Source organism: Octodon degus, unplaced genomic scaffold, assembly GCF_000260255.1.
Source record: "Octodon degus isolate 3935 unplaced genomic scaffold, OctDeg1.0 scaffold00104, whole genome shotgun sequence".
Classification (NCBI taxonomy): Eukaryota; Metazoa; Chordata; class Mammalia; order Rodentia; family Octodontidae; genus Octodon; species Octodon degus.
In genome coordinates this window covers 3081550-3090771 of record NW_004524680.1, presented here as the reverse complement: position 1 = coordinate 3090771, position 9222 = coordinate 3081550, and the positions used below count along the sequence as shown (strand labels likewise).

General features: G+C 57.2%; 1 protein-coding gene across 2 annotated transcripts in view; it reads right to left on the bottom strand.

Moving 5' to 3' along the window:
* Positions 1–9222, bottom strand: part of Tonsl (tonsoku like, DNA repair protein) — a 12820-nt gene extending 3598 nt beyond the window's left edge. Inside the window, exons 1-21 of one of the 2 annotated variants that reach the window (XM_023723922.1) lie at positions 9150–9222; positions 8924–9066; positions 8430–8613; positions 8049–8178; positions 7557–7728; positions 7356–7470; positions 6440–6585; positions 6205–6357; positions 5831–5956; positions 5494–5686; positions 3892–3974; positions 3712–3801; positions 3309–3381; positions 3041–3204; positions 2843–2966; positions 1983–2722; positions 1808–1884; positions 1327–1480; positions 1182–1260; positions 451–752; positions 107–278 (exon numbers count right to left, since the gene is read on the bottom strand). In XM_023723922.1, the coding sequence (XP_023579690.1) occupies positions 107–278; positions 451–752; positions 1182–1260; positions 1327–1480; positions 1808–1884; positions 1983–2722; positions 2843–2966; positions 3041–3204; positions 3309–3381; positions 3712–3801; positions 3892–3974; positions 5494–5686; positions 5831–5956; positions 6205–6357; positions 6440–6585; positions 7356–7470; positions 7557–7728; positions 8049–8178; positions 8430–8613; positions 8924–8950 (3304 nt within the window). In that variant the 5' untranslated portion in view covers positions 8951–9066; positions 9150–9222. The remainder of the gene's footprint in view (positions 1–106; positions 279–450; positions 753–1181; positions 1261–1326; positions 1481–1807; positions 1885–1982; positions 2723–2842; positions 2967–3040; positions 3205–3308; positions 3382–3711; positions 3802–3891; positions 3975–5493; positions 5687–5830; positions 5957–6204; positions 6358–6439; positions 6586–7355; positions 7471–7556; positions 7729–8048; positions 8179–8429; positions 8614–8923; positions 9067–9149) is intronic. The other variant, XM_023723923.1, reaches the window with a different exon arrangement.

Below are 9222 nucleotides of genomic sequence, written 5' to 3'. Positions count from 1 at the left end.
GAGAAAGAAGCCATGCCTGACATGCCTGATGTCCAAGGGCCTTCTGCTCAAGCCCCTTGAGCCCCCTTACCTGGAATCAAGGATTAGACCTGCCTGGTCAGCTCACCTTGGAAGGCACTACCCAGGGCTGCCTGGTGGCTCAGGAAGAAGTTGGGGCCAAAGCCACAGGCCTGGAGGCGCAGGGTACTGAGCAATGGGCAGGTCCGCAGGATAGAGGCCAGGGCCTGGCCAGAGCCATCACCCAGAGGGTTCATGCTCAAGTCCAGCTCCTCCAAGTTCTGTGGAAGACATGGGTGGGCCCTGAGCTCTCAGCCCTCTCACAGGGTCTGGTCTCTTATATAGGCCTGCTTCAGTGTTGAGCATGAGCCAGCTCTCACAGGCAATACAATGACTGGCTAACTGAGAACCACGATGCTTCTGGGCTGCTAAGACAGTGTCCTGGGCCTGTACCTGCAAAGTGCCCTGGCCTGCGGGGCCTCCAGCAAGCTGGCGCAGACCTTCCTGGCTCAGGTGGTTGGAAGAGAGGTCGAGGAGGACGAGGCTAGGCATAGTGGCTAGGGCAGCCAGCAGCTCAGCTGCACATCCATCCCCCAGCCGGTTCCCTGCTAGGCGCAGCTCACGGAGTCCAGTATGCATCTTGAGGGCCCGCAGCAGAGGCATGAGCTGGGCCTGGCATAGGGCTAGGGAGCATGTGCTGAAGGAGGGGCCTGAGCCCTGGCGCTCCATGGCCCGCAGGACCTGCACATGCTCTCCTAGGTAGGGAGATACAGTCACTTGGGGCAGAACCAACATTCTTGCCTCTGAGCCCTGTAGGGAAGCTAGGCAGCCTGGGAGATAGGCTGGACCCACTCCCACAGGCATGGGATTCAGAGCCATTGGAGCCCCCTGCATGAAACAGGTCACCTCACCCCAAGACAAATTTCCTGTTAAGGAAGCCCAAAGCTCACACCAGCCTCTCTTCCCTGGGCTTCACTTCTGTAATGTGACTTCCTTTACAACATCCCACTCAACCTCCCATGAGCTCTAGCCTGTCTGCCCCACCTGTTGGCCCTGAGGTATGGCAGGTGCCAGGCTGGAGGGGTGCCCAGTGAACCTGGGACTAGCATTGGTGGGTGAGGCCTGCATGCCTAGCCCTTCAGTCCAACCTTCTAACCAAAGCTAGGGCTCTTCAGGGACCTCACCTTGCCCCAGGCTCTGGCAGGCCCTGCGGTAGCGGTCCATCAGCGGAGGGAGGTCCCATGACATTACTTCAGCCAACACCTAGGGAGCATGTGGGTGATCACCCTAGCAAGAGGAACAGCCCATGCCCATGGCCCAGCTGCCTACCTCATCATTGCTCTGCAGGACATCAGGGATGGAGTCCTGAGGGGCTAGCAAGGCCCCCTCCTTCTGCAGAGTGAGCCTTGGCAGCAGCCCAAAGGTCTGGTAGTAGCGCTGGGCAGCCTGTTCCGCCAGCCAGGCCACAGAGTGGGCCTCACTGCTGTGGGGAGGGGTTGCACACTGAGTCCAGGAAATGCACACTGAGACCTCAAGACCCTGAGGTCTTGCCATCCCTGCTCAGTGGCTACACCATATGCATCTTTTTCTCTGTCTTCCCTGGACTCCCCTGGACATTCCAGGGACTTGTGCCTGAGCCTGGGCAGGACAAACTCACTCTGGAACCCTGTGGCACAGCAGGGTGGGGTTGTAGTCAAAGGGAAGCCTTATTTTGTGTCCCATCCTGACATGCACAAGGACACTGTGTCTTCCTGGCATGGAACTGCAGGGTAGGCATAAAGGGCTGGTGCTAGGAGAAAGCAAGTCCTACCTGTGTGGGACAGGGATGAGGAAAAGGTGATCCTGAACTCGAACCCGAATTCGGATAGGAGGGGGTGGAACCAGGCTCTGGCAGGTGGGGGAGGGGAAGGAGCCGTCAGAAAAGACAGAGGCCTCCACCCCACCTGTCCACACTACCCAGTTTCACCCTCACCTTGTATACCTACCACAGAATGGCCTGTTTCAGGATTTTCTCCGCTGGGAACAGAAGCCCTGGGCATGATGGGATTGCCAGAGGGCTCTGTAGCTATGCCTCCCGCTTCCCTCAGTGGACTCCAACTCTTGAAAGAGGTCAGGCGTTTCTGTTTGGCCCGGCCTCCAGGTCTGATGGGGCACTCCTCATCTGACCCTGAGGTACTGCCGCTACCATCCCCACTGCCCTGAGGGCAGGCCAGGCGGGAAGGGCGACTATGTATCAGGGGTTCATCCAGCTCTAGCCAGTCTCCAGCCAGGTATTCCTCTTCAGGAACGAGTGCTGCCTGGGGCACAGGACCTTCACTTGTGTCCCGAAATGGGCCAGGTGCCTGGCAGCGGCTCTGAGCGCTGCCGACACCTCTGATGGCTGCCTGGTAGACTGCTCGACTGGTGCTTGCTGTGGCTGGCTGCCTACTGCTGGTAGGACCTGAGGTCCAGGCCTCACCCTGCTGTGCCAAGGCAGAGCGTCTCAGCCTCTTCTGGGATGGGCTATGGAGGCTCACATTGTCCTCTCCCTCTGAGCTGCTGCTGCGAGCCAGCATGTGCCTGCTCCTTCGAGTCCGGGCCACGGCTGATGCAGTCTGATCAGGTGAGATCCTAGCATGGGCTTGAGGAGTTAGGGGCTCAGAACGGGGGCTCAAGGGAGGAGACATCTCAGGGTCAAACAGATGGTTACTTAGGACAGTCCGGGGGGCAGGAGTGCTACGGGGGGCTGTAGGAGAAAGAATCTGTCAGTACCTCGTACCCTGCTAATCATGTTACCATGACCCCTTGGAGTCAGAGCTCAGGGCCCAGGGGTGGTGTCCTTAGAAACAAATGAGATGCTACTTGCCTGGGCCTAACGTGGCTGTTTGGAGTCTCCTCTCCATGGCTGCCGCCTTCTGTCGTGTTTCAAGGTCCAGGTCCTTGCAGTACAGCTTCACCCACTGCTGCAGTGTCTCCAGTGGGCTGTGGCCCTGTGTGGAACCCAGCTGAGCAAGGGACAGACAGCCCCTCCTACCAGGCCTGCCTCCATCCACACCAGGCTCACCTTCTTGGTACGAAGGGTGACAGACGCCCCTCGCTCAATGAGCAGCTCGGCCACCTCAAAGTGGCCACAGGTGAGAGCATCATGCAGAGGGGTAATACCCTCACACCCCTGGCCACCAGGGTCATCCACTGAGGCCCCATGGTCCAGGAGGAAGCGGACAATCTCTGTGGGCCAGAGCACACGAGCCTAGCTCCCGGCACCAAGCCCAGACCCCGACTCGCCCCTTCTCCCTTACCCATGTACCAGGTCCTGTCCATTTTCCACTTACCCAGATGCCCATAGTTGCAGGCTTCATGCAGAGGCGTCCAGCCACAGTAGTCTCGAGGGTTAAGAGGGTGGCCCTGTGACCAGTGACAGGAAAGACCCAGCCGTCCATGTCCTGCAGGCTGGCCTGGTCCCAGGGGCTTTGTGGCTTGAGTAAGGCTGGGACCCCACAGTCTATCACTTGGTTGGCCCAGGCCTCTCCTCCTCTGGTACTGGTCTCAGCAGTAAGAGCAGAGCTTACCCTATCCTCCCTCCAGGCGGAAAGGCATACTTCCTCTAGTATCTGGGCTAAGTCCCAGGTGGGACTGGGTCCTCAGGTCTAAAGATGACAGAGATCCTAACCAAGCCCGCAGCTCCTTTGGATGGAGCTGGGGCCAGATGGTGGTGCATTTGGGGTAGCAGCTCACCTGCTTCACAAGGTCCTGGACACGACGCAGGCGGCCTTCGATGCAGGCTCGGTGCAGAAGAGTCTCGCCCATGTCATTGCGCCGGTTCCACTGCACAGAGAATAGCCCAGGCCCAGGCAGATGTGTGAGGGGTTGGTGGTAGGGCTGCACCTGCAGTGGGGTTGGGGGCATTGCGCTCACCTTGTTCACCTTCCGCCGGCCCAGGCAGCCCTGCCGCTCCTCATCTTCCTCTGGCTCCCGGGATGGGTCATCAGCGTCATCCTCTGGAACAGAGAGCCAGCCCGGCTATGAGCCTGTGGAAGGCCAGTAGAGAAGCCCCTCCACCACCCAGTCTAACTTCTAAGGAGAAAAGTAAACTCTGGGGGACAGTGGGCTCCAGGGCTCCTTAGCCAGGTGAGGTCAAAGCTGATGCCCCCCAATCCCTACCACACCAGCCCACTTCCACCCACAGCACCTACCCATGGCCTCTGCTCCACCCAAGCCTGTCTCTCTCTGTCCAGCCTGTGCCGGCCTCTCATCCCCTGCACAGGTGACCAGTCTCCTTCCCCATGTGCCACCCTCTTCTGGGAAGCACTCTTATGAGGCTAAATCACCCCCATGAGCCAGGTGCCCTGTGTGCTCCTGGATTCCCAGCACCCTCCCCTGCTTCTTCTGATTCTTGCCACACTCCCTTTCACCAAGCCCTCTGTTCCTGACTGGCTGCCTCCAGCTCCTTTCTGTACTCATACTACGCTTATGCCTTTCTCACAAAGATTTATTTTTTATTTTTTTGGAGGAACCAGGGATTGCACTCAGACACTTGTGCTCACCAGGGAAGCACTTATTCTACTGAACCATCTCCCTGGCCCCCTAACCTTATATCTTTCTCCTTGCCTGATTTTTCTTCCCATAGTGTATTGCTAAGTCACTACTTTGCCCAGGGGGGGCATGTGATTCTCCTGGCTCAGCCTCCCACACTGCTGAGATTTCAGGCATGTGCCACCATACCCAGGCCACTGGCCTCCTCCCTCTTCCTGTGCCTGCCTGCTGAGTGGCATTCCCTGAAGTCCAAGTCTACGGTCCTCTCTTCCCACATCAGCTATATACCAGTGACATCCAAACTGACCTCTTCTACAAAACATAGCCCCAGCTTCTTATGGCTGCTAGGCCACTTGCCTTGAGAATATGGAAGCTCATTAAATTTATACTGAAGGCAATGCCTTTCTGTAGACTCATACCCCAAATCTTATGGACAGGCTTTCTACCACCTGCTGCTCCGGTGGAAACCAGTCTCCATCTACACACCTCTCAACCTGCTCTCAGCCCCCACAACCTGCCTCTCCAGCTCTATCCCCTAGTCTAAGCTTGTTGCTCCAGTCAGTCTCTCATATTCACCTTCTGCACAGCTGGCTGAGCTGACCTGAGTGTGCTCACTGTGGCACAGGACAGCAAGGCCTTCTGTGACACACTCTTGTCTCATTTGCCCTGGATATTATAAATACATGCCTCTAATGGGGCCATCTCCCAGGCTCTGGTCCCATGTAGCCTGCTTTGGCTGATGCCCACTCAACCTGACCACTGGCTTTTCCCGGGCTCCTTGCATGTCGTCAGCTTCCTTCATCCACTTCCACAGAAGGACTTAGTGCCCTGCTGCCCATGGCTGTTTCTCTACCACAAGTTCTCAGCCGCTTTGGCGAAGGCATAGCATCAGTCCTCAGCATGCTGGCACAGGGCCCACTGCAGGCCAGAGGAGTAACACTAGGTGTAGCTACCACAGCAATCAAGGCAGTGGTCAGTGCTCACCACTTTCTGAGAGTTCCAGCTCGATGGTCTCTAGAGCCTCAATGGCTCCTTCTTCCACCTCTTCCTCCTCCTCCTCCTCTTCCTCCTCCTCCTCTTTGGCCATACTTAGCTCCTGAAGTTTGGTTTCAGTGCCAGGGGCATCTTGGGGCTGCAGCCTCAACTGCACAGTGTGGAGGTGCTGTAAGACCTGCCTCTGAGGAGCAAAGGGGGATGTCCTGCTCAGGGATGGGGACACAGGGCATGGAGGGGGATACGAATGAGGAACAAGGGGGACAGGCAACCTATAAGGATGCTGGGCTTGTTGGGGACCTAGTGTGGGTAGGACCAGCTCTTGTACCTGTAGCTGGGGTCGCTGTGCCTGCTGGGCACAGTGGAGAGCCTTCTGAAAGCATGGTGCCAACAAGTCATATGTATCACCAGCCTCCTCGCGGGATAATGCAATGTTGAGCCAGGTCTTGGCTTCCTGGAGCAGAGAAGGGTGTGGTTGGGGACTGCTGCCCATCACATCCAGTTGGCCTCAGTCATATGCTGGCTTGCTCAGCTGCTCACATGAAACAGGAACATGTGCCTTGATCCTGCCCTATTTCCTTCGAAGGAAGTGCTTGCCCAGTGGTGGCATCCATCCATGCCTTCTGGCTGGACAGCCATAGTCCCACAGCAAAGTCGTGGGGGCAAACCTGTTATGAGGGCCGAGCAGGGGGGGATATTTACCTCCAGGGCATTGCCTTTGCAGAGTCTCAGTTCCTCCTCATAGTGGTACACAGCCTGGCGATGTTCTTTCATGTCTCCCAGTGTGGTGGCCAGGGACACGTGGATGATGGCCAGCTCAGTGTCTGTTTTGTTCAGCCGCTCAGCAAAGTGCAGCTGAGGAGCCAGTAGAGTGAGATCCATACCCACTCAACACCATGCCAGCCATTTCCTCCCCCTCTAGCCAGGAGCCACAAACCTGCTTCTGATAAGCCTCAGCTGCCTTGGGGAAGTCGCCTGCTTTGGAGAACAGGTCTCCCAGCTGCTCACAGATGGCCATGGCACCCTGAGGGTCACTGCCTTCAGCTTCCTCCAGCTGTTGCTGCAACTGGACCACTGTCAGCACTGCTGGAAAGAGTCTTGTGGGAGGGGCAGCATGGCACAGGGCCCTAACCCAGCTTTGTCCCTACCATTCAGTTCCCTCTAGCAGGTCGTCTAACCCCTTCATGTCTCCACCTGGCCAGTAGTAAAACCAGGACAGTAGGAGAATCTGTGTGGAGCACCTTAGAGATTAGAACAGACATGCACAACAGCCGACAACGGAACTTGGCTTGTAGCACAGGCCAACCATCATTAACTGCTACTGTCACTGTGGTTAGTATCTGAGCCACATGCATGCCACCTACCCTCCAATCCCAGTCAAATGGTGAAATGACTATTGTCTCCAATTTGTCAATAAAGATGCTGCCTCATGATAAAGGCCAGCCAGTGTCCTCCTTACATTTCAATGCACCTGATTAGGCTTGGCTAAAAGCTAGGTCTTTATGGGCTGGTGAGATGGCTCAGTGGTCTAAAACACCTGCTTAGAACAAGCTTAGCAAAGCACGGGGACCGCGGTTCAATCCCCCAGCACCACATGCCAGCCAGCCCTGCCCCCAGGTGGGCTGAGCTGGCCACAGACACACAAATAAAATAAATAAATTCCCCGGTTCCGCAAAATAAATAAATAATAAAAGCTAGGTCTTTTGATAGCGACCTGCCCCTCTTGCTAGAAGAGACCCCTGCTGACGCTACTGCTTCCCCAAAAACCTGTACTTGGGCCTCCTTGGCTGAGGAGGCAGAGCCTTCCCCCCCTTTGCAGTCTATTCAACCCTCAGGCTCCTGTGCAGCCTCACCATACTTGAGGCTCTGGCAGACTGTTGCCCTCTGTGCAGGCTTCTGGGAACCCAGTTTATAGGCCTTCTTCAGAGCTCGTTTGGCAGCCAAAAAATCTCCTAGGTCTTGGAGGACCTGGGGAGTAAAGAAAGATGAGCCTGCACACTCACCAGGGCCCAGGCCCACCCAGGAGATACAGCTAGAGTAGGTGACAGTGGTACCTGCGAGACCACCACACAGCACTCGCTCTCCATGAACCGCTTCTTCATGGCACGGGCACACTCCCGGGCACCCTCCAGGCAGCGCATGGCCTGAGAATGCTGCCCTGCGCGCCAGTGGATAGCACCAAGGTTGTAGCGGGCACGATACAGGTCCTCATAGAGGTGGTTATGCCTGCAAGGGGTGAAAATAACAGGTGCTAAGAGTGCCCAGGATCCTCTAACTTTGAAAGAGTGGATAGAGAGCACTGAAGCTTTTAAGATGGCACTGGGGTAGAGGGAACATCCAGCCAGCTACATGTACTGATGCCATGCAGACCCCAGTCCTGCCACACTACAGTTTTGGAGCCCAACTCTGCTCTTCCCCAGCTTCTACTGCAGATGTGAGGGGCCTCTCTCTCTGTTCATGGAAAATCAAGAGCCCAGCCAGGATACCCTCTCAGGGGGTGCTGGGGAGCTACCCTACTGCCCTCTGGGGTAGGGCTGGGGCCTCACTCAGCAAGAAAGATGCTCTTCTTGAAGTAGGCATTGCACAAGGCCATCTGCTGCAGGCTCTCAAAGGTAAGACCCAGGTTGAGGTAGAGTCGGGTCCTCATCTCGCTCAGCTCTCGCTGGGTCAGTGTCCCTGGAAGATGCCCCCTCCAAACATTCAGCAGGTCCTCTCCAAGTGGGGTTCCCAGTCCCACCCGCCCACCTTTTCTTCTGCCTCTGGAGGTGAGAGGCAAGGGTCTTGATGCACTGTGAAGAGCACAAATAGTAGGTGTCTGCCAGATTGGAGTGGATAGCAGCATAAGCCTGCAGCCCTTCCCCAGGCACTTTAAAAATGGAGGGGCCTGAGAGGCAAAAGTCCAGAGAGGCTGGGGCAAGGCCGCTCACCCTCTAGCTTCTCATCCACAATAGCCAAGCTCTTCTCAAAGGCAGCCTGGGCCTGCAGCAAGGCCTCCCTTGACTGGCAGTGGTCATAGATATCCAGGTGTGTGCGGCCGATGGTGGCCCAAGCCCTCTGCAGTTCCGTGTGGTTGGACAGGGAGCCAGCCAGTTCCAGATAGCGGTGCTGGTGCTGGTGCGAAGAGGAAAAGCCACCGAACTGACCCCACCGGAAGCAGACCCCCAAGTCCTGACCCTAGGGGAAGCTACTCTTGCCCAGGAGAGCCCCCTATCTTCCCAAAGCCCCACAGAACTGGTCACATATGTCACCTCTGCTCTGCACCAAGGGCCGTCTGCATGATGACAGCAGCTTCACGCTGTAACTAGTTAGTGCCTTCTGTCACAAGAGGAGACCAGGAGTTCCTGGTGTGCTGCCCATGGACCCTAGCAGCAATGGGTCCCCTCACCTCTCCTGCCACCTCTGGGAGGCGGCAGTGCCTCACCTGCAGGGCTGCCGAGTACTCCTCCATCTCGGCAAGCCTCTCTCCAATCTTTCGGTGGGCCACGGCGCAACCCAAGGAATCCTGGGAGCCCTCCAGCAGCCGTAACTCCTGCCGGTGTTCCTCCAGGGCCTCCGCGTAGCGGCCTGGGGAGAGGCACGGCGCCGTAATTGGTCGGGCAGTCCGGAGGGGTTGGGTCCAACTGCGCCCCGCGCCTGCGTGCGCTCACCATGGCCGGCCAGCAGTTCCCCCAGCTGGTGGCAGAAGGCCGCCTCCTCTCTCGGCTGCCCGCTCCTCTGTGC